This window comes from Rhinatrema bivittatum, chromosome 6, assembly GCF_901001135.1.
Source record: "Rhinatrema bivittatum chromosome 6, aRhiBiv1.1, whole genome shotgun sequence".
NCBI classification, from domain to species: domain Eukaryota; kingdom Metazoa; phylum Chordata; class Amphibia; order Gymnophiona; family Rhinatrematidae; genus Rhinatrema; species Rhinatrema bivittatum.
In genome coordinates this window covers 351,829,089-351,854,040 of record NC_042620.1, presented here as the reverse complement: position 1 = coordinate 351,854,040, position 24,952 = coordinate 351,829,089, and the positions used below count along the sequence as shown (strand labels likewise).

Here is a 24,952-nt window from a genome sequence, read left to right as displayed (position 1 = left end):
CTCCCAACAACAATCATCAAAATAGCATCCTTCCATCAACTCCATACCCTACTGGAGGAAAGGCACTACCTGGACAACTTCCAGTCATGCTTCAGAAAGAGCCACAACACTGAAATGGTCCTCCTCTCTCTAACTCAACACCTTTTCTCAGAACCTCTGATGCCCTCCATCTAAATCCTCCTTTGACACTACTGATCATGAAATACTAATAGACAGACTGGCTGATATAGACATCAAGGGCCCGGCCCTAAACTGGTTCCAATTATTCCTAACAGGATGAACATAACAAGCTGCCGTGGGTGATGCCTCCTCATCTGCCAAACATCTGCTATGTGATGTCAGGCAAGGATCAATCCTCTTCCTAACCCTATTCAACATCTATTTCAGACCCCTGATTGATGAAATCAGGAAAATTGAACTACAGTGCTTTGTATATGCTGATGACATTCATGTCTTCCTATCACTGGGTTCTGATAGACACACTGTGGCACATAAAACAAACAAATGTATCTCAGAGATCTGAAAATGGCCCACCTCCAACAAATTCAAACTAAACCCTAAAGAGGTGCTTGTCCTAGACCTCCCCCACCTCACCAGCTGACCTCAAACTGCTAGTAAATTATACCCTACTCACAATAAAATCTGGAGTCTAGGGGTCAATCTAGGCTCCAAACAACACCTGGATTCATATACGCACAGTTGCTAGGAAACCTGGAGAAAAGTCACTTTGTCACATTGACCTATGCCTTCATCCTTTCTTGACTGGATTACTACAATGCACAGTATGTGGGCTGCCCACAAAAATTCCAATATCACCTGCAGTTAGTGCAGAATACTGCTGCCTGGATGTTATGTGTAAGCAATTACAGGAACAAATTACCACAATCCTCAAAGACCTCCACTGGCTCCCAGTTCCCTGCCAAGCCCAATTTAAAGTCCTTTGCATTGCCTTTAAATTGCATAATAAACTAGGCGTTAGCTATCTGAAAGACTGCCTGACCCCCCCTATAAATCCTCTCATACAGGCCGATACAGTAAAGCGCGGCCGCAGTTACCCTGTTTTTAACCCGCTTTGTACGCACATTTTGGACGCGTATGTCTAACCCGCGATTCAGTATCCGGTTTTACGCGTCCTTACCGCTTACTGAAATCGATGCGTAACCCTTTCTGCCCGCCGCATGTATATGATATATTAAAGATCGGATTAGCTATTCCTTCCGATACAGTAACGTGCACCCAGATTATCGCCTTTTTAACCAGCTATTTTGCCGCGTCTTTAACCTGCAAATTTACTGCCTACCCTGACCCTGGCGTTAGTTTGGTGAACTTAGCCGCCCAGTCCCAAACCAACCCAATCCACAGAAAAAAATGCTTCTCGCACAAGGGGGAAAAAAGTAACCCAACCTGGCACCACCGCGCTTAACCTCAGAGTATTTCGGTTCCGTAGGGAATAACGGACACCGTTTCCGGGGGCTCCTCTGGCCTTCTCGTGGGTCTGGGCTCCTTATCGCCGCTGACTTGCAGTGAGCACGAGCTCCTGTATAAGGCCCTATCCCTACACACCATACGCCGTGACCTCGGACGTCCAGCCGGGCACTCAGGTCACGGCGTGCGTTCATGCACCTTCCCGCTGCCTTGAGTGCCCAACTTGGACGTCCAGGCGGGCGCTCAAGGCAGCGGGAAGGTGCATGAATGCACGCCGCGACCTGAGCGCCCGGCTGGACGTTCGAGGTCATGGCGTGCGTTCATGCACCTTCCCGCTGCCTTGAGCACCCGCCTGGACGTCCAAGTTGGGCGCTCAAGGCAGCGGGAAGGTGCATGAACGCACGCCGCACCCTGACCGGCTACGACAGAGGCAGCAAGCACAGCAGCAACCGGTACAGCGGCATCGGCTTCGACCAGCAACACGTCGGCCCTCACTCTAGCTACTCGGACTCGAGCTACAGGGCCCCGGGCAACCCTGAGGCTGACGGCGCCGGCCTGAGGCTGATGACCCTGAGGCTGACGCTCCAGCCTGTGCGATCAGTCCCTGCAATTGGAGAAGGAGCTGGTGCTGCACATGAAGAAAGAGTATTTTGGTGAGTAACTAGTGTGTGGTACTTGCTTCAATGCCGACAGACGTTCATGGGCCTTCCCCCTGCCTTGAGCGCCCAGGCTGGATGTCCAAGCTGCGACCTCGGACATCCGGCTTGGACGTCCAGCCGGGCGCTCAAGGCAGCGGTGTCTGTAGGAGAACCATTCACTTTCCTGGTGGAATGACATTTGAAATGACAGGTACCAGCGCACCCAGGATACTGTATAGGCGCTGTATACCGCTCTATACAGTAAAATGGATTGTGCACGCCTACCACTTCATGGACGCACTTTGGACGCCGCTTGCATTTACATCTCATTTGAATACTGTATCAGGCGGTATGTGAACCAAATTGTGCGCGCGGCAAACGAGGGTGCACCCGGCACTGCCGCACTCTTTCTTACGCGTCCTTACTGTATCGGCCTGATAGGCTGATATCTGATATAGCAGTGCTCTTGTAAACCCCTCGCCTAAAGACACCAGGCTGGCCTGAACCCACAAGGGAGCCTTTTTCCTGTTGCTCCTCAAGCTCTGGAATTCTGTCCCTGCAAAGGCCAGACTTGCCACCTATGTATTAAGCTTGTCATACAGTTAAAACTTGGCTTTTTTCACCTTGGGCAACTCAGTGATCTATGGTACTGAATGCCTCCTCTAACCTCCCATGTCACTCTGTTCCACTCCCAGACCCCCACTGTCACCAACATTGACCCTAGTATGCTACACAGATAATTTGTGTCCAGTAAGTTATATAACATAAACTTGTTCTGCATGGTATGTTCTACACTTTACAATTTATTCTAATAGATTTAATCGTTCTACATTGCCTTTTTACCTTATAAGTCACACCCCCATGCTCCATTCTCAATCTATTCTATTACATATTGTCTTTTCTACCATATGGATGTAAACCACGTCATAACCTACAACACTCACTCTGAGTACTATGAAAGGAGAGCAAAAAAAAAAAAGTCCCTGTAATGAATCAATAACTAGCATAAAAAATGTTTACATTTGCACATTTCATTAATGTTGTAGTTCTATAGTGCAACACATCCTAAAAACTCTTACCTCTGCAGGCAAATTACACAACTATTATTGTAATACATGGTGATTTTATATATCTCACAGAGGTAAAAGCCTAACTCAAGCTTTCAGAAATGTTTCAGGCAAGTGCCTTACAAAGAAAAGCTATCCTTACAGTACATATAATATACTACATAGTTTAATTAAACAAAAAGAACTCTCTTTATTAGCTATGACTGAAATATTTGATTCTCATCATAGCACACAGATGTAATCTAAAGCAGATTAAGCACTAAAATAAATGTATAGTTTCTACACTTTACCAAGTTGATTGGTTTGCTCAAGATGCATCAGACCTTCTTCATTATCTTCAGAACACTGATCAGATCTTTCTTCATTCTATTAATAAAATGTCAGCAATAATAATCAAATCACTTTCTGTAACTATTAACATGTAACTTGTAACTGCTATATTTACTGAAAACTTTTTTGATATTTTTGTCTATTATTTTGTATATTACTCAGTATACAATATGGGGTAGATTTTAAAACACAGACACGCTGATTTTATAACAGGTGCTTGCTGACGCGTGCCTGTTATAAAATTGGATGGCTGCGCGCATGTGCGGGTGGCGCGTGGAGGGCAAATTTTTGCTAACTACGTGTGGCGACACAATCGAGCCTCCCCCAGTTCCCTCCAAATCTGCTCTAATTAAGGAGCGGACTGGGAGGGAACTTCCCTACCTCCCTCCCTCTTCCCCTCTCTCTTCGCCAACCACTAAACCACAGCTTTCCAAAGTGTGTGTCGCGCAAGCCCAGTGCACGTGAGGGGGCAGAGCAAGTGACATCACCAACTTCACTTCCTCGCAGCAAAAGCAAGATTTCCAGCTGCGAATGCGACCGAGCAAATTTGCTGTAGGTTCACCTGGCCTATTCTTAAGAAAAAAAAAGTACTTCACTGCAGACCCCGTGGTGGCACGGCTCTGGCGCAGGACCGGCCCACCCTCTTTGTTAATGAATGAAGGTGTGGGCTGGTCCTGCGCCAGAGCCGCGGCTCCTGCCTAATTGTAGAATTAGGCGGTTTTATAATTAAGCAGGGGCCAAGCGTGGTGCAAAACTAGAAGACGTCGCCGGCAGAAAGTGTCCCCCGGCTTCTGCCACCCACAAACTCCCCCCTGGCCCTGGCCCTTCCCAGAGAGCAGTAGAGGAATCTGCGGCCGTGGGGCAGATTGCTTACTGAGTGATGTGCTGGGGGGGGGGGGGGGTGTAAGAAAATTATTCCTTACCTGCTAATTTTCGTTCCTGTAATACCATGGATCATTCCAGACGGTGGGTTATATTCCATGTCCAGCAGATGGAGTCAGAACACAAAATTCCCAGGGGAGGAACCATATAACCACGCCTCCCCTGTAACAGCTCTCAGTAACTAGACTAACAAAGCCCAAAAGAGAGAGACTAAAAACAGAGGGATCAAGTAATCAAAGAAGGAATTGAAATAACCGCTGTCCAAATAAACAGCAACTAAATTCTGAACAGTGAACTTGCGAACAGCAGTGTGTGAACAAAAAAGACGCGCAGTATTCGAAATACAGAGTAAAAGATTGTTAAGACAGGTAGGCAGGGATGTCCCACAAGCAAACCCCCAAACCAAGGGAGGGTGTCTGGAATGATCCATGGTATTACAGGAACGAAAATTAGCAGGTAAGGAATAATTTTCTTTTCCCTGTACATACCAAGATCATTCCAGACGGTGGGATGTACCAAAGCTTTCCCATCACGGGTGGGCCGCAGACAGCCCTGCTCGTATTACCTTGTCTCCAAGCTGACCGCCCGACAGAGCACCGACGTCCAGGCGATAATGTCTCGAAAAGTATGGATCGACTTCCAGGTGGCCGCCCTACAAATCTCCTGAGTGGAGACGGAGGAGCTCTCCGCCCAAGATGTCGCCTGGGCTCAAAGAGAATGAGCCTTGACAACCAGCGGAGGGGACTTACCTACGCCAAGGTACGCCGCTATGATTGCTCCCTTCAACCACCGCGCTATAGATTGTTTGGAGGCCATGCAACCCTTCCGGGGTCTGGATCAGAGGATAAACAGATGATCGGAGAGCCGAAAATCATTAGTCACCACCAGATAGCGTATCAGAGACCGCTGTACATCCAGTCTACGCAGGTCTCCAGACTCAGAAGAGGCAAAAGATGGTAATTCCACCGATTGGTTGAGGTGGAATGCCGAAACCACCTTAGGGAGAAAAGAAGGAACCGTCCTCAGCGAAACCCCTTCAGGTGTGAAACGAAGGTATGGTTCACGACAGGATAGGGCCTGCAGCTCGGAAATAGTCTTGCTGAACTGATTGCCACGAGAAAAATGGTCTTGAGAGTGACGTCCTTGATGGTAGCCGAGCTTAGAGGTTCGAACGGCGATTCACAGAGGACTCTGAGCACCAGATTCAGATTCCACGACGGACAAGGTGGGCGAATCGGAGGCTTCAAATGTTTCACTCCTTTAAGGAAACGGGAGACGTCCGGATGCGAGGACAGAAACTCCTTATTTCCACTGCGAAGAAAAGCCCCCAAGGCTGCCACCTGAACCCGAAGAGAACTGTAAGCAAGACCCAAATCCAAACCTGCCTGCAAGAAGGAAAGGACTTGTGGCACTGAGGCCTGCATGGGAAGAATGTCATTCGCTCCACACCAATCCTCAAAGACCTTCCAGACTCGAACATAGGTAACAGAGGTGGACATCTTTCGTGCTTTCAGTAGCGTTGAAATAACCGGCTCCGGATAACCGCGCCTCCTCAACTGACGCCTCTGAAAAGCCAGGCCGCAAGACAGAAGCGATCTGCCTCCTTGAAAAATATTGGTCCCTGGCGTAGAAGACGTGGTAGCTGACCGAGATGAAGAGGACCCTCCACCGACAAATTGCGCAGATCCGCGAACCACGGTCGACGGGGTCACTCTGGCGCCACAAGGATCACCGGCCCTTGGTGTGTCTCTATCCTGCGGATGACCTTGCCCACGAGGGGCCACGGTGGGAAAACATATAGGAGACAGTGGCGTGGCCAGGGCAGGACCAGCGTGTCCACGCCCTCGGTGCCGCGCTCCCACCTGCGGCTGAAGAAGCGGGCGGCCTTTGCATTTCCGGCGGTTGCCATTAGGTCTACGTGCGGTGTCCCCCATCGCAGTACTATTATCCGCATCGCCTGCTGCGAGAGCTCCCACTCTCCGGGATCCAAGTTTTGTCGGCAGAGAAAGTCCGCCTGTACATTGTCCACTCCCGCTATATGCGAGGCCGCTAGTCGTTGGAGGTGAAGCTCTGCCCACTCCATCAATTTGTCGGTTTCCAGAGAGATCAACCGACTTCTCGTGCCTCCCTGGCGATTGATGTACGCCACTGTAGTCGCATTGTCCGATAGCACCCTGACTGCTTGATGGCGTACTATGGGGAAGAAACCCTGTAACGCCAGACGGACTGCCCTGGTCTCCAAGCGGTTGATGGGCCACTTCGACTGTTCCTCCGTCCATCGACCCTGGATTGAGCTGTCCCGACAGACCGCTCCCCAGCCTGTGAGGCTGGCGTCCGTGGTGATAATCACCCAATCCGGGTCCTCCAGCGACACCCCCTGAGCTAGGTGCCGCGGTTCCAGCCACCAATGGAAACTGATGAAGGTTCCTCTCGGAATCGGAAGGATTGCCTGAAAATCTCTCGACACCGGCTGCCACCGGGAGAGTAGGGATCTCTGCAGAGGCCTCAGATGCGCAAATGCCCAAGGAACCAGATCGATGGTCGAGGCCAAGGTCCCCAGTACCTGCAGGTAGTCCCAGGCAGTGGGCGTCTCGAGCGCCATAAATCCTTGAATCTGCTGACGCAGAGAATGAGCTCTGTCCGGGTGCAGAAAAACCCTGGCATTCTTGATGTCGAAGTGAGCTCCCAGAAAATCCAACGACTGGGACGGGACCAGGCTGCTCTTGGTGAAGTTGACAATCCATCCCAGAGATTGGAGAAGTTGTACCACTCTGTCCACTGCGAGGATACACTGTGCTCGTGACTTTGCACGGATGAGCCAATTGTCTAGGTAAGGATGCACAAGGATGCCTTCCTTGCGCAAGGTTGCCGCCACTACCACCATGATCTTCGTGAAAACCCGTGGAGCTGTGGCCAGGCCAAAGGGAAGAGCGCGAAATTGGAAGTGTTGATGAACTTGACAAATTGGTATGTGGAGATACGCCTCCGTGAGATCCAACGAAGCCAAGAATTCTCCCGGATGAACTGCCGCTAACACTGAACAGAGTGTCTCCATGCGGAAACGAGGAACTCTGAGGGACCTGCTTGAGGTCCAGGATAGGACGAAAAGTACCTTCCTTCTTGGGAACCACAAAGTAGATTGAATAATGCCCCCGGCCCAGTTCGGCGGCGAGCACCGGCACTATGGCCCCCAATTGAAGGAGACGATCGAGGGTCTGCCGCACGGCTCCCTGTTTGATTAAGGACCTGCAAAGGGAAAATAGGAACCGGTCCCGAGGAGCGCAAACAAAATCCAAAGCGTAACCGTGTCTTAGAATATCCAGAACCCATTGATCCGACGTGATCTGGACCCACTCTTCGTAGAAGAGAGCAAGGCGACCCCCCAGTCGAGGGACCACCTCGCGGGTCCGTCTGGCATCATTGGGTAGATTTAGGGGATGTACCAGCACCCTGCGCTTCCTTACCCTGGCGGTGCCCACGAAAGGGCCGGTTCCAGGAGTGCGAACGAGAAGAGGGAGCCCGAGGTGGCTGTTGCCTCTGAGGACGTGCTCTCCGCTGGTTATGATAACGGTTTCTGGAGTAATTATATGATCTTGACGAACGGGGTCGATATTCGGGCAACTTGTGCACCGCGTTCTCATTAAGGGACTTGATGATCTGATCCAAGTCTTCACCAAAAAGATACCTACCCTTAAAAGGAAGGGACCCCAAACGTGTCTTGGAAGAGGCATCAGCTGACCCATTCCGAAGCCAAAGGAGCCGACGCGCTGAGACCGCCGCCACCATGGTTCGGGCTAGGACCCTTAAAAGATCATATAAAGCATCCGCTCCATAGGCAACCATGGCTTCCAGTCTGTCTGCCTGGTGAGCCTCGGCGTCTGGTAAGGACTGGGAGGTGAGAAGCTGCTGCACCCACCGAAGACCCGCTCGCTGTGCGAGGGAACTGCAGCTAGCCGCCCGCATCCCTAAGGCCAAAACCTCAAAGATACGCTTGAGATAAACCTCCAGCTTCCGATCCTGCATATCCTTCAACGCCGTCCCTCCAGTGACAGGAATAGTGGTATGCTTTGTGACCGCTGATACCGCAGAATCTACGGCGGGAACTTTGAGAATTTCCAAAAAATTGGCCGGCAGAGGATACAATTTTTCCATGGCTCTACCGACCCTAAGGTTGGCCTCCGGGGAATCCCATTCCCGAGTGATCAACTGCAAGATCTTGTGATGAGTGGGAAAAGACTTGGCTAGAGGCCGCAGTCCTGCTAGGAGGGGGTCCCCCTTCTTGAGATCCGGGTCAGGCCCCACCGGTTCCGGAGGGGGATCAATATTCATTTCCTGGAGGATGTAGGGAATGAGGTCATCTAACTCCGCCGCTTGGAAGATGCGGAGGACCCTAGGGTCGTCGCCCTCCACCTGGGCCGCCAAGGTGGGGTCGTCCACGTCAGGGTCCTGGGATTGTCCTTCCCCCGACGAAGTCTGTATTATCGATGGTGTCCCGGTAGGGCCACGAGATGTCCCCGCTCCTCCGCCTACTAAAGGGGGGCGAGCCTGAGGGGTCCCACCCAGGAGGGGGGTAGGACATGGTATCTTGGGGGGAGAGGGTCCCCAGGTCCCGAAGGTCGTGTCTCTGCTCTGAAGAAAAGCCCTGTGCATCAGGACTATGAATTCAGGGGAAAAGGCCTGGCATCCTGAGGGGTCACCCTCCGGGGGATCCCCCCTCTGCCTACCAGGATTAGACTCGGAGTAAGGGTCCAAAACGGGCCTAGAAGTGGGGAACGGATTATCCGTGTCCTCCTCAGAAAGTGCGGCATCAGAATCTTACAACAAAATGGCCGCCGTTCCCGCGTTGAGAGGGAACGGGGCCTGGCGCTTCCTTCCCACGCGGTCTGCAGCTCGAACGTCCTTGTTAGTAGCTGGCGCACATTCCCCCTCGGGGAAACAGCCTGAGCACAGACCCTCTTCAGAAAATAATCCGGCCCTGTCGGAGCCCTCACAAGGCGCCGCGGACTGCATCGCCGCAGGGAGAGAGAGAGGGGGGGGGGGGGGGGGGGGAGAGGCTCTACAGGTGGCTCGCGCCTAAAATGAGCGCCGACCCGGCAACGGACGCTTGCCGCGGTCCCCCACTGACCTGAAGAAGAACTGACGGGGAATTACCCTCCCGACAGCAGGCGGCCCTGGGGAATGGTGCTTCGCGGGGCCGCAGGTTGGGACGTCGTTCGCTCCCCAAGAGGGAGGGGGGAAAACCTGGGTCAGGAGGGAGAGGCCGGCACTACCGACTTTCACCTCAGAGAGCCGAACGGAGTCCAAAAAATTGCAGTCTTCTGCTGAAAAAGAAGATGAAACAAAAATACACTTACCCCAACTGAGCCCTCAGTGAGGAAAATGAGAAAAGAAAGAAAGAAAACAGGCAACAGCCTGTCAGCAAGTCACCAGGCTAGAGAGCGATGAGCCAGCACCAGCGGAGAGCTCTCCCCCTGCTGTAAGAGGAGCCTTAGCAAAGTGACCTAAACTGTAAATTTAAAACTTCCTATTTTTTGTTTTTTAAACTTGATCCCCCTGAGGAGGTTGCCCTAAGCTAACAAGCTTAGGGCAACCTCCTTAGGGCAACCTCCAGCAGATGTGAGCAGGGGACCACAAGTCCCCTGCTCACATCTGCTGGAGTCAGAACGTTACTGAGAGCTGTTACAGGGGAGGCGTGGTTATATGGTTCCTCCCCTGGGAATTTTGTGTTCTGACTCCATCTGCTGGACATGGAACATAACCCACCGTCTGGAATGATCCTGGTATGTACAGGGAACTTCCCACATCCTGCCAGCAGAAAAGCACACGTGTGGTTGGGCCCAAATATAGAGGTGAATGACCTGGAGGAAAAAAGGATAGGCGATGACCATTGGGGGGGGACTCGGGGAGGTTAAGTAGTCAAATGGGAGGGGTGGAGTGGGGGAAGGGAAAGAAGAGTGAGTGGGAGGGGTAAGGTTGAGTCAAATGGGAGAGAAAGAAAGAGGGTAGTGAGAGGGAAGGAAATGGGGTGAGTGATCCAATGGGTATGAGAGGGAAGGTGAGAGATGGGGTGAGTGACAAAGGGAAGGAAAGGGGGAGTGATAGGAAAGGGGAAAGTGGAGGTGGGAGCTCAAAATAGGATGCGAAAAGAGGTGAATGAGTGGGGATTCGAAAGAAGATGTGAAAGGAGCTCTTACATCCCCTTTTGGACTCCCTCTCATTCTCCCCTTCTCTTTCATACCCCCTTTTGACCTCCCATCTCACCTCCACTCTCCCCTTTCCTCCAAATCAGTCTTCCCTTTCCTTCCTTACACATCCCTCCCTCACCCCCACTCCCTTCCCTCTGGATCCCCTCAGCCCACTCACCTCATTCTTTATTTGGGAGCTCTGGGTGATCACTGCAATGTGTCTTTGCATATGTGCAGAGTGACGTTTGTCCAGAGCTGCTGCAGACATCAAGAAGAGAGGCCACACCAGAGAGGGTGACGGTACCCGGGTTGCTGGGTTCTCATTGCCTTAGCACAGAAATGTTAAAATGAACAGCCTCGCTCTAGTTTAAGTTGTGTTCTACTACTTAGTTATTTAGTAAAATGTGACATTTATGTTGGAGATCTTTTTGGCTCAGTTCTGCCAGGTTCCAGGTCACAGGTACCTATGAAGGGTCAGTTAGGTGTGCTTTTTGAAACGCATGCTGCAAGGAGAATGCACAAGGGAGACAAACAGATACCTAGTTCTGGTTTTGAAAAAAATCCCCTGGGCTGATATTTTCCTGCAATCGGCCCCTGGTATTGGGCTTGGCCGGTTGCAGGTCCCTCCCTCGACCGGCCGCTCTTATTTCTTACCCAGAGCCGCAGGAGGCCCACCGACACTACACCTGGATCCTGGGTTTGTGCTTCAAATGGAAATAATTTACCTCCGCCAGCGGTCAGGTGTGATAAGAGGGAACATATCTCCTCCCAGGCCCTGGCGCCTCCGCCGAATATAACAACTAACCTTGATGTTACTACTTTGGGGGGGGGGGCGCGGGACCTGCGGCACAGAGGTTCCTTAACATGAGTGTGGGGGCTAGACGTGCTGGGGGGGGGGGAGAGATAGTGTGTGGAGTGTTTTGGAAGCTGTTAATGAAAATGTATTTTTTTTTTAAATAGTCCCGTCTGCGGAAGCTACAGAGGCATCGTATTTCAAGAACTGTTCAGATTCTAGAACAAAGAATATGGACGGAAAGCTGGTGGATTGTTCTTAGGTATCCATAGTGGTAGGCCCTAATGACTCTGCGCTGTCAACTCCGACTGCACACGATGCAGCGCTAATGTTGGCCAACCATCTGTGTCATCGGGGTAAAATGGATAAGTTTCTAATTAAGAAAAGACAATATGACGAAAATGTTTGTGATGAACAAAATGTATCGACTATAGAGAAAACTACACAAGAATCAACTGTTGAACGGTCTGTATTAGTAAGCAAGAAGTGTAGAAAATTTTCCACGCCTCATTTATACAACAGAGATTATATAAAACTGGGGTTCACATTTTCTGGTAATGAAAGCAATCGTTGTCCCCAGTGTTTAGTTTGTGGGATGATACTTGCAAATGAAAGTATGGTACCAAACAAATTAAAGCGCCATTTTACCTCAAAATACAGTCATTTGTCAGAAAAGCCAGTAGAATACTTTATTGAACTTTCAAAATCTATAAAGAAGCAGTCTGCATCGTTCATCGTTCACCATCAGAGAAAGCTCAAAAGGCAAGTTACTTGGTTGCTCAAATAATTGCCAAAAATAAGGAGTCACACACTATTGCTGAAACCACTATAAAGGAATTTTGCTGTGCTATTGTTCGAATAATGTTTGGGCCCGAATTTGAGATAGAAGTTAATAAAATCCCTTTGGCAGATAACATGATTGGAAGATGAATTCAAGACTTGTCTGCTGACATAAAGCTTCAAATGAAGGATATTTTTTAAGATGCTTTTTACATTGCAGTTAGATGAACCAACAGATGTCAGGGGTTTAGCACAATTACTGGTTTTTATACGTTTCATTCATGACAGAATTATTGAGCAATTCTTGTGTTGTCTAGAACTTCCAATGAGAACTAGAGGCGAAGATATATTTAAAACATTAGATTGCTTCATGAAGGAAAATAATTTGCAATGGTTAAATTGTACAGGAATATGCACAGATGGCGCTCCTTCAACGGTTGGTTCAAACAAAGGTTTTACAGTTTTAACAAAGAAAGAGAATGAAATTATAATAATTACTCATTGCTTTTTAGATCGCGACGCACTAGTCGCGCAAAGCATTGGTAAAGAATTAAGAGCGGTTATGGATCAAGAGGTTCAAATGGTCAATTACATTAAAAGTAGACCTCTTAAATCAAGATTATTTGCTCATATCTGTGAAGAAATTAGAGCAAAATTTAAAAACCTTATACTACACACAGAAGTTCGGTGGCTCTCAAGAGGTCGAGTGCTTCGTTGTATATATGAATTGAAGGAAATGATGCTTAATCTTTTTGAGGAAAATCAGCAACATAAATTCTGCAATGTAATTCAAAACAATCTATGGTGCACAAAACTATCATATCTTGCCGACATTTGAACACTTGAATAAAATAAACAGCAGTATGCAAGGAAAAGGAAAAAATATTTTAACAGAGGTAGATAAAATTTGAGCTATGAGAGACAAGATAGCAATTTGGAAAAGGAAAGTGACAGAAGGAAATTTTGAAATGTTTTCCAAAACTGCTGACTGTGAGCTAAAATGTGAGATCAGTTCGCTAATTGTTGACCATTTAGCATTGCTCGGAGAGAAAGTTCATCACTACTTCCCAAATATTGAAATCCAAGAATATGACTGGATCAGAAATCCATTTCTTTCAACTGCAACAATTGACTTTTCACTTATTGAAGAAGAATTTGCTGAAATCAAAAATAATTGAAGCCTATTAATGATGCATGAAGAGGGTGACAGAACGTTTGGATTCATGTTTCAAAAATGCATCCAAACATAAGTAAAAAAGCATTAAAAATTCTTCTGCAGGTTTCCACTACACACACTTGTGAAGTATCCTTTTCAACGATGACAAATTTGATGACATTAAAACATGGAAGCTTAAAAATGCTTGATGACGACATGCGAGTGTCTTTATCTAATATTCCACCAAATATTCAAAAGCTGTGTTCATCCCATCAAGCTCATACATCTCATTAAAGAGGTAAATTGAATAACACAATAACTATTTGTTTTACTATTGTTACTCATAAATTATAACAATAACATCAATCTTGGAATATTATATATTTTTAATATAAATGAAAGGTTTTCACGAGATAGGTTGTGTCATGAAACATTTTATTTATGTATATATTTAAGGAAACATACATAAATTGTCGAAATAAGTTTCGTTCGTTTAACTTTTAACCTCTGGTTTGCTAGTAGACTGAATTACTGTGTCATGAAATTATGTTTGTCTAAAAAGTGTGTCACCAACATAAAAAGTTTGGAAAGCTCTGCCTTAAACCCGTCCTATTGGCTTACGTTTGGTTTGTCTTGTTTAGACTTACTGCTCCCCTGGAGCAGAAGTAGTCTGTGCGCCAGCTGGCTGTTGGCGCGCGTGCTTCCCCAGGGCAGCGGCTAATGGTCGCTGTCCTGGTTGGCCTCCGTCCTGGCCCACCCCTTTTTCAGGGCCCAGCACTTGTGCACGTTATCAGGATTACGTGCATGGCCAGGCCCTTTTGAAAATGCGCGTGGTACGTGCATGGCCCGGCCATGCGTCTAAGTCCTGATTTTTACATGTATGAGATTGATGGGATGGCCATTTTAAAATTTGGTCTTATATTGTTAGAAGTGTTAATATTTATAAATAGGGTGAAAAAAATTCAGGATGCCAGGTTGCGCAGGTAGTTAAAATCTGCTGCCTTATCCTGGCCTAGGCACAGAAGAGCTGTTTCAGCTGTTCTGGTCCCAAAAAGAATCACTACAAACTGGACTGCCCCACCTGCAGGGAAGAGGAGAGGTAAAAGCTGGAGGCAAGAGAAGAAGGGGAAAGACACTAGAGGAAACGGAAAGGCAAATAAAAAATAAAAACAACCCCATAAAATAGACAAAGCAAAACAAAAAATAGCAAACAATTTAAAACATAGCCATGACAAAAGAAAACAAAAGTCACAAGTGAAAAAAATCAGCAAAATTGAAAAAAGAATGAGTAAAAAATAATAAGCCACAAAGAAAAAAAAATATTTTGCCCCGTTAATTAAAATGGTCAGTTTCTGTGTTGCAAAGCATGTGGTAAAAAACTAAACCATCTAAACTTTACAGGAAAGGCGAGATACAGGAGATATGAAAGAAACATTTAAATACCTTCAAGGTATCATTGCATAGGACGTGGGCCTCTTTCAAGAGAAAAGAGACTCTGGAACAAGGGATCATGGGATAATTGCAAAAGGGGCTAGACTCAGAAGTAATATAAGGAAAGATGAAATTTAAACTCATCTGTTCATTTCCTTTCCTTTAGTCCTGCCAGACCAGTCCAAACAAGTGAGTTATGTCCCCCCTGCTAGCAGATGGAGGCAGAGAGAAAAAGCTCAATGTTGACTTCAGTCTCCCTCTGGTGCTGCCTTCAGCTCTTCAGTATCCTATGTCAAATTAAGACAACTGAAGGCAATTTTGTTTTGGCTTCCAAATCATCACCACAACCAAAACCTTATGCAGCCAAAAACCTTTACTCCATGGTTATTAACAAAGGAAATATAGATTAATCTCTTGATTAGAAGAAACTACCTTCAGAGTGGGCAACAACATTCTCCTGTAGAGGAAACAGGATCTGAAACCCACTCAGTCTCCCAGGGATAGAGAGAGAAGGTAGAATTAAAAAGTCAAAATCAGATGGAATAAAAATGATTAGTGTTTGAATATTTCAAAATTAAATAATTTCTCTTATTTAAAAAAAAAATAGTAACACTTATAGAGAAAAAGGCAATATTTAAATGCAAGCAAATAAAATATAAAGTAATACAAGCTCTTTTTCTTTTGAGGCTAACTAGTTCTGCAGAACTGTTTATCAGATATTATGTGTTTTGTTTTTCGAATGTAAGCGAACCTTACAGATGTTAGGCAAAGTAAGCATGTTATGTTAGTATTTGTTGTACTTTTCTTTTGTCTGTCTTTTCTTTATAAAAAGCTGTTTATAGGTTTCTCTTAGTTTCTTATTTATCTTGCTCTGTTCAGTTTTTATCTCTTTCTCTGTGCATTGTATCTGTATTTTTCATATTCTTTTTTTGACTTTTCCTCTGTTGCTGTGTAGGTTTCTGTCTACCTAGACATTTTTGACTTTTGACCTGTATACACTTATCTGTGCTCCAATTCAGTAAGCAGGCTGGAGTTCAAGGTTCGTGGACGGTGATCTGTCTCTTCACCATGGCTAGGGGATGCCATTTGAGAGCAGAACTGGTGATCTCAGCTTGTGTAGCTAGGGAGCACAGGTTTTTCTTCACTCTCCTAGTGGGATCCGTAGCTCTTCTTCTTGATGATCTTGATCCAGAACCCTACTATGCTATTCTTTAGACAAATACAAAGGAAAGAAACTATCTACACTAGCTCGCTGATCTTCCCAGAGTTAATCTAAAATGTTCCCTTTATCTTGTCTTAGTATACTTAAGATTAGCTTATTTAAAAACAACAGATAATTGAGATTCATTAACACTATGTTATGCCTGTCAGTCGCAGACGGCTGCGACCGCGTGTACGTACTTCTTGCACCACTCTCCTGCCCTCTCTGGGTCTGCTCTTGGTTGGTTGGGGGTCCGAAGTCCAGATGTCTCCGATGTCTTGTTCTCCAGTTCACTCGACACCTCCATGATGCTCTTGACTGAGTGCCCTGGGGGATGACGTCCAGAAGTCCTGACGTTCCAGACGTCTTCATGTCAATTTGTCTTCGTCTTCAGATCCTTTTGACGTCTTCGTCTTCAGTTCTTTTGCTGTCAAGCGTTCAGACCCTTTTAGCTCCTTCTTCAAGGAAGCCTTCATACACTTTGGGTCCCACGTTAGGATAACCTTCTACTCGGATATCCTGGTTCTGGATTTACCTCGTAGAAGGGCCGTCCTCTCTTCACATTTGGTATTGACCTTCTGATGCATCTTCCATGCTGGGTCTGAAGCCTTCGCTTCTTCAGGTTGGCCTACGTCGTTCACGCCGGATCTCCGAAGCTCAGTCCAAAATGCTTGCTGCTATGAGTCATGGCCGGATTCCTTCATACTGAGTTTTAAATCTTCTTTCGTCTATCCACTCAGCAAGTGTCTTCATAAGTGTCCCTGATGTTCTTCTCTTCAGCCTTGCCTCATCCTTATCAAGTATCGTCTGACCCTGTCTTTGACTATCATCTGATCATGTCTTCAAGAGTCCTCTTATGATTGAGTCTTCAGTCTTCAAGTCTTGTTCAAGTCAGAGTCCCTGACCTCCTGTGCTTGGACATGTCAGCCTGTCCGCCTGTGCTTGGACACGTCTCACCTGCCTCGGCGCTTCTACGGAGCTCTCTGCAGTCGCGTCGTGGTCCAAGGGCACACAACTCTCCCCGGAATCGGGATCGCTCCCTAGCGCTCTCGCAACACATATGTTATATATGTCACATAACTTACAGTGTAAAGCGTTAAAGTTGTGTACTTTGTTAATGTGAAGAAGCCATGTCTTGTGTGGTGAAAGGGTTGCAGGTATATACATTGCTATAGCCAATGTTAGTAGCAAGTTTAGCATACATGCCACGCAGATTCATTAACTACTAACAGCAAACAATGTACTATTTCCATGTTTTATAAGATGTAATGCTTTTCATTTTACAGTGTCTTCCGTGTTTCCAAGTATGCATGCATGCAGCTTTGTGCCATGTTTTCATGTTTTCCACATAGCTGCATGCATACATGCTTACGCTGAAGGCAGAAACTAACACTCTTCCCTGGGTACAAAACAAACCCATAGCCTGCTACTGTAAAAGGTACAGTGTTGAAATGGGGCAATAAGCATCACATATTCACTGCTTCTTTTTTTTTTTTTTACAATGCAGAGATGGAGTGTTAAGATGGCCTGCTGTGCCTACCTGTTTGCCATTCAATACTAACATAATGAGAGACACAACACATACACCAAGATGGAGCTCAGTAATAGCATGTTCAACATGCCTCTGTGAGGAGTGAAGGCTGCCAGGAAGTAATAACCACCCCCACCCACACACAGAAAGGAATGTACATGCTGAGTGCTTGCCTGCATTATGGTATGGTTTCATATATATATCTTGGGTATTAAGCAAGCAGAATGTACTCATTTAAGTGCCTGTTCCATGCAGCATATCTTAACTATTAAACTGCATATTGTTGCCTGTCTCAAACACCCTTGAGGAATTCACAAGGGTCAGTGGCATACCTCAGTGTGGGTAGGCTGGACATCCTGTAAGCACATTACTTACTCGTTACTTACAAATTACTTACTCATACTAATTGATATTTCCGCCGCATTTGATACCATAAATCATGATATCCTCATTACTAATTTAACTCAAATAGGCATCTCCGGTGCCCCTCTGCAATGGTTTATGTCATTTATAACAAATCGCCAACAAAAAATTATGATAAATAAACACCACTCAGACTGGTACTCCACCTCCACAGGAGTACCCCAAGGCTCAGCCTTATCGGCTCTCTTATTCAATCTATATCTATTACCCCTGTGTTGACTTTTGGACGGTTTAAACTTAAATTTCAAAATATATGCCGATGATATCCAGTTCATTATACCTTTCACTGATTCATGGTCCAAAACTTTCTCTTTATTGCAACTATACCTGTCCACAATAAAAACTTGGCTTTCCCATAATAGGCTAAAATTAAACACAAACAAACAGAATTAATTTATCTATCCACCATCCCAGATTCAATTTATAAACCGCCATCGACTTTTACCTTTGAGAACCAAATCATTTCCATAAAATCGCAAGCAAAAAACTTAGGGGTAATTCTTGACTCCAAACTATCTATGACAAACAACATATCTGAAATTGTAAAAAAAATCTTTTTTCAAAATTCACATGTTAAAGAAACTGAAACCATTACTCCACCCTAATGATTTTCGATTGATTGCTCAAACACTCATTTTATCATCATTAGACTACTGTAATGCTTTATATCTTGGCTTACCTCAATCAACAATTCACCCACTACAATTAGCTCAAAACGCAACCGCCCGCATGCTAAACAATATCCCCCGAAACAAACATATCTCTCCTATTTTACAACAACTACATTGGCTTCCAGTATCATACCGTATAATATATAAAATTTTATCCACTATACACAACTTAATATACAATACTGATTCAATTTGGTTATGCTCCTTGTTGAGAATTTATAAACCATCCAGACAATTACGTTCTTTTGACAAATGCATGTTGGAAATTCCGTCTATAAAATCTGTCAGCTTATCATTAACTCGTAAACGCGTTTTCTCAGTTGCAGGTCCAACATTGTGGAATTCTTTACCAGACTGTATCCGTTTGACTTCTAATCGCAGAGAATTTAAAAAATCACTGAAAACTCATTTATTCATTCAAGCTTTTCAATTACAATAATATTTTTACAATCCATTTTATATGCACTGTACTTAATTTTTTGTCGTTTATAAATGTTTGCATCTTTGTTTTTAAAAATTATGCATGTGTTTTGAACATTTGTAAACCGCCTAGATGGATATACTTTATCCATTTGTGCGGTATATAGAAAACTTTAAAATAAATAAATAAATAAATAAATAAATAAGGTGTTATGTGCCCTACCACACGGGCCGATACAATACAGTGCGCTGGAGCGCACTGTTAGCCCGGGTTTTCGACGCGCTAGCTTTACCCCTTATAAAGTAAGGGGTAATAGTGTGTTGAAAACGCGCGGCCAAACCCCCCAAAACTAATAGCGCCTGCAACATGCAAATGCATGTTGATGGCCCTATTAGTTAATTCCCACACGATCCAGAAAGCAAAATGTGCAGCGAAGCCGCACATTTTACCTTAAAAAATTAACGCCTGCCCAAAGGCTGGTGTTAATTTCTGTCGGTGCTGGGGAAGTGTACAGAAAAGCAGTTTTTTCTGCTTTTCTGTACACCCTCCGACTTAATATAGAAACATATAGAAATGACGGCAGAAGAAGACCAAACGGCCCATCCAGTCTGTCCAGCAAGCTTTCGCACTTTTTTTTTTCTCTCACATACTTATCTGTTTCTCTTGGCTCTTAGTAACCTTTATTCTATTTCCCTTCCACCCCCGCCATTAATGTAGAGAGCAGTGTTGGAACTGCATCTAAGTGAAATAGCTGAATTAGTTAGGGGTATTAACCACCGCAATAAGCAAGCTACAACCATGCTTATCTGTTTATCCAGACTATGTAATTCAGTCCTTGTGGGTTGTTGCCTGAATATAGATCCACCTTTCTTCATTCCCCCCTGCCGTTGAAGCAGAGAGCCATGATGGCTATGCATTGAAAGTGAAGTACCAGTCTTGCTCCCCTGCCGTTGAAGCAGAGAGCTATGCTGGATATGCGTGAAGTATCAAATTTTCTCCCCTGCTGTTGAAGTAGAGGGCTATGCTGGATATGCGTGAATTGTCAAACTTTCTCCCCTGCTGTTGAAGCAGAGAGCTATGCTGGTTTTTTACATTGAAAGTGAAGTATCAGTCTTGCTCCCCTGCCATTGAAGCAGAGGGCTATGCTGGATATGCATGAAGTGTCAAACTTTCTCCCCTGCCATTGAAGCAGAGAGCTATGCTGGATATGCGTGAAGTATCAGACATTCTCCCCTGCCGTTGAAGCAGAGAGCTATGCTGGATATGCATTGAAAGTGAAGTATCAGGCTTATTTGATTTGGGGTAGTAACCGCCGTAACAAGCAAGCTACTCCCTGCTTTTTTGTGAATGCAAATCCTTTTTTCCACATTTACTCATTGCCGCTGAAGCTTAGAGCAATGTTGGAGTCGCATTAACCATGTGTATGTTTATTGAATAAGGGTATTATCACCAGGTAGTAGCCGTCGTTCCCGTGAGCCACCCACTCTTCATTCACATCCTCTAGACTTTATGGATCCACAGTGTTTATCCCACGGGTCCTTTACAGTATTGGTCTTCACCACTTCCTCTGGAAGGTCATTCCAGGCATCCACCACACTCTCCGTGAAGAAATATTTCCTGACATTGGTTCTGAGTCTTCCTCCCTGGAGTTTTAAATTGTGACCCCTGGTTCTGCTGATTTTTTTCCAACGGAAAAGGTTTGTCGTTATCTTTGGATCATTAAAACCTTTCAAGTATCTGAAAGTCTGTATCATATCACCTCTGCTCCTCCTTTCTTCCAGGGTGTACATATTTAGATTCTTCAATCTCTCCTCATAAGTCATTAGATGAAGACCATCCAACTTTTTGGTCGCTCTTCTCTGGACCACTTCCATCCTGTCTCTGTCTCTTCGGAGATACAGTCTCCAGAACTGAGTGCAGTACTTTGAAATGTTTGTATGCTAATGCCAGAAGTCTAAGAAGTAAGATGGGAGAATCAGAATGTATAGCAGTGAATGATGACATAGACTTAATTGGCATCTCAGAGACATGGAAAGAGGATAACCAATGGGACAGTGCTATACCGGGGTACAAATTATATCGCAAGGACAGAGAGGAGCACTCGGGAGGAGGTGTGGCGCTTTATGTCCGGGATGGCATAGAGTCCAACAGGATAAACATCCTGCATGAGAATAAATGCACAATTGAATCTTTATGGGTAGAAATCCCATGTGTGTCGGGGAAGACTATAGTGATAGGAGTATACTACCGTTCACCTGGTCAAGATAGTGAGACGGACACTGAAATGCTAAGAGAAATTAGGGAAGCTAAACAAATTGGTAGTGCAGTAATAATGGGAGACTTCAATTACCCCAATATTGACTGGGTAAATGTATCATCGGGTCACGCTAGAGAGATAACGTTCCTGGATGGAATAAATGATAGCTTTATAGAGCAATTGGTTCAGGAACCGACGAGAGAGGGAGCAATTTTAGATCTATTTCTCAGTGGAGCACAGGACTTGGTGAGAGAGGTAATGGTGGTGGGGCCGCTTGGCAATAGTGATCATAATATGATCAAATTTGATTTAATGACTGGAAGAGGAACAGTGTGCAAATCCAAGGCGCTCGTGCTAAACTTTCAAAAGGGAAACTTTAATAAAATGAGAAAAATTGTTAGAAAAAAACTGAAAGGAGCAGCTACAAAAGTAAAAAATGTCCAAGAGGCGTGGTCATTGTTAAAAAATACCATTCTAGAAGCACAGTCCAGATGTATTCCACACATTAAGAAAGGTGGAAAGAAGGCAAAACGATTACCGGCATGGTTAAAAGGGGAGGTGAAAGAAGCTATTTTAGCCAAAAGATCTTCATTCAAAAATTGGAAGAAGGATCCAACAGAAGAAAATAGGATAAAGCATAAACGTTGGCAAGTTAAATGTAAGACATTGATAAGACAGGCTAAGAGAGAATTTGAAAAGAAGTTGGCTGTAGAGGCAAAAACTCACAGTAAAAACTTTTTAAAATATATCCGAAGCAGAAAGCCTGTGAGGGAGTCAGTTGGACCGTTACATGATCGAGGGGTTAAAGGGGCACTTAGAGAAGATAAGGCCATCGCGGAAAGATTAAATGATTTCTTTGCTTCGGTGTTTACTGAAGATGATGTTGGGGAGGTACCCGTAATGGAGAAGGTTTTCATGGGTAATGATTCAGATGGACTGAATCAAATCACGGTGAACCTAGAAGATGTGGTAGGCCTGATTGACAAACTGAAGAGTAGTAAATCACCTGGACCGGATGGTATACACCCCAGAGTTCTGAAGGAACTAAAAAATGAAATTTCAGACCTATTAGTAAAAATTTGTAACTTATCATTAAAATCATCCATTGTACCTGAAGACTGGAGGATAGCAAATGTAACCCCAATATTTAAAAAGGGCTCCAGGGGCGATCCGGGAAACTACAGACCAGTTAGCCTGACTTCAGTGCCAGGAAAAATAGTGGAAAGTGTTCTAAACATCAAAATCACAGAACATATAGAAAGACATGGTTTAATGGAACAAAGTCAGCATGGCTTTACCCAGGGCAAGTCTTGCCTCACAAATCTGCTTCACTTTTTTGAAGGAGTTAATAAACATGTGGATAAAGGTGAACGGAAGATATAGTATACTTGGATTTTCAGAAGGCGTTTGACAAAGTTCCTCATGAGAGGCTTCTAGGAAAAGTAAAAAGTCATGGGATAGGTGGCGATGTCCTTTCGTGGATTGCAAACTGGCTAAAAGACAGGAAACAGAGAGTAGGATTAAATGGGCAATTTTCTCAGTGGAAGGGAGTGGACAGTGGAGTGCCTCAGGGATCTGTATTGGGACTCTTACTTTTCAATATATTTATAAATGATCTGGAAAGAAATACGAGTGAGATAATCAAATTTGCAGATGACACAAAATTGTTCAGAGTAGTTAAATCACAAGCAGATTGTGATAAATTGCAGGAAGACCTTGTGAGACTGGAAAATTGGGCATCCAAATGGCAGATGAAATTTAATGTGGATAAGTGCAAGGTGATGCATATAGGGAACATAAGAACATAAGAAAATGCCATACTGGGTCAGACCAAGGGTCCATCAAGCCCAGCATCCTGTTTCCAACAGTGGCCAATCCAGGCCATAAGAACCTGGCAAGTACCCAAAAACTAAGTCTATTCCATGTAACCATTGCTAATGGCAGTGGCTATTCTCTAAGTGAACTTAATAGCAGGTAATGGACTTCTCCTCCAAGAACTTATCAAATCCTTTTTTAAACACAGCTATACTAACTGCACTAACCACATCCTCTGGCAACAAATTCCAGAGTTTAATTGTGCGTTGAGTAAAAAAGAACTTTCTCCGATTAGTTTTAAATGTGCCCCATGCTAACTTCATGGAGTGCCCCCTAGTCTTTCTACTATCCGAAAGAGTAAATAACCGATTCACATCTACCCGTTCTAGACCTCTCATGATTTTAAACACCTCTATCATATCCCCCCTCAGTCGTCTCTTCTATAATTACACAATGTTGGGTTCCATATTAGGTGCTACAACCCAAGAAAGAGATCTAGGTGTCATAGAGGATAACCCATTGAAATCGTCAGTTCAGTGTGCTGCGGCAGTCAAAAAAGCAAACAGAATGTTGGGAATTATTAGAAAGGGAATGGTGAATAAAACGGAAAATGTCATAATGCCTCTGTATCGCTCCATAGTGAGACCGCACCTTGAATACTGTGTACAATTTTGGTCGCCGCATTTCAAAAAAGATATAATTGTGATGGAGAAGGTACAGAGATGGGCTACCAAAATGATAAGGGGAATGGAACAACTCCCCTATGAGGAAAGACTAAAGAGGTTAGGACTTTTCAGCTTGGAGAAGAGACGACTGAGGGGGGATATGATAGAGATATTTAAAATCATGAGAGGTCTAGAACGGGTAGTTTTGAATCGGTTATTTACTCTTTCGGATAGTAGAAAGACTAGGGGGCACTCCATGAAGTTAGCATGGGGCACATTTAAAACTAATCGGAGAAAGTTCTTTTTTACTCAACGCACAATTAAACTCTGGAATTTGTTGCCGGAGGATGTGGTTAATGCAGTTAGTATAGCTGTGTTTAAAAAAGGATTGGATAAGTTCTTGGAGGAGAAGTCCATTACCTGCTATTAAGTTCACTTAGAGAATAGCCACTGCCATTAGCAATGGTAACATGGAATAGACTTAGTTTTTGGGTACTTGCCAGGTTCTTATGACCTGGATTGGCCACTGTTGGAAACAGAATGCTGGGCTTGATGGACCCTTGGTCTGACCCAGTATGGCATTTTCTTATGTTCTTATTAAGTCAGAGGCCCCAAAATTAAAAAAAAAAAAATTTAAAATTAAAAAAAAAAAATTTAAAATGGGCCCGCGAGTCGGAAGACGGACGCTCAATTATGCCGGCATCCGTTTTACGACCCCGTGGCTATCAGCGGGTTTGAGAACCGACGCCGGCAAAATTGAGTGTCGGCTGTCAAACTCGCTGACAGCTGCAGCTCCTGTCAAAAAAGAGGCGCTAGGGACGCGCTAGTGTCCCTAGCGCCTCTTTTTACCATGGGCCCTCATTTGCATACTAAATCGCGCGCACAGAAGAGTGGCCTGTGCGCACGTCGGGAGAGTGGGCACTCGCCTCGGAGCACCGGCTCTCTCGCGGGTTTTACTGTATCGGCTTGACAATTAGTTCCAGGAAGGAGATTGCACAGTGAATCACTGAAATGTGAGAGAAACCTCAAAAACTGTAACCTTTCAATGCATCCTGGATACTACAAGTGTCACCATACGCACCTTAACATCTCTGACCCTGAACAAACACTACAGATATACTATGACATTAATGGTTGCTAAAGAGGCTTCACAGTTGTAACAGAATTTGTACAACTATACAATGAATGACTGTGACATGCAGAGTCTGTGCAGAACATAACCACTCTATTACAGTTATGCCAAACATAATACTTTGCAATTGTGCTACACACAGTGTACTT

General features: G+C 45.1%; 1 protein-coding gene across 1 annotated transcript in view; it reads right to left on the bottom strand.

Annotated features, from left to right (window-relative positions):
* Positions 1-24,952, bottom strand: part of MAP7D3 (MAP7 domain containing 3) — a 948,456-nt gene that overhangs the window by 155,644 nt on the left and 767,860 nt on the right. Inside the window, 1 exon segment of the mRNA XM_029607816.1 lies at positions 3,421-3,496. Within this exon segment, the coding sequence (XP_029463676.1) occupies positions 3,421-3,496 (76 nt within the window).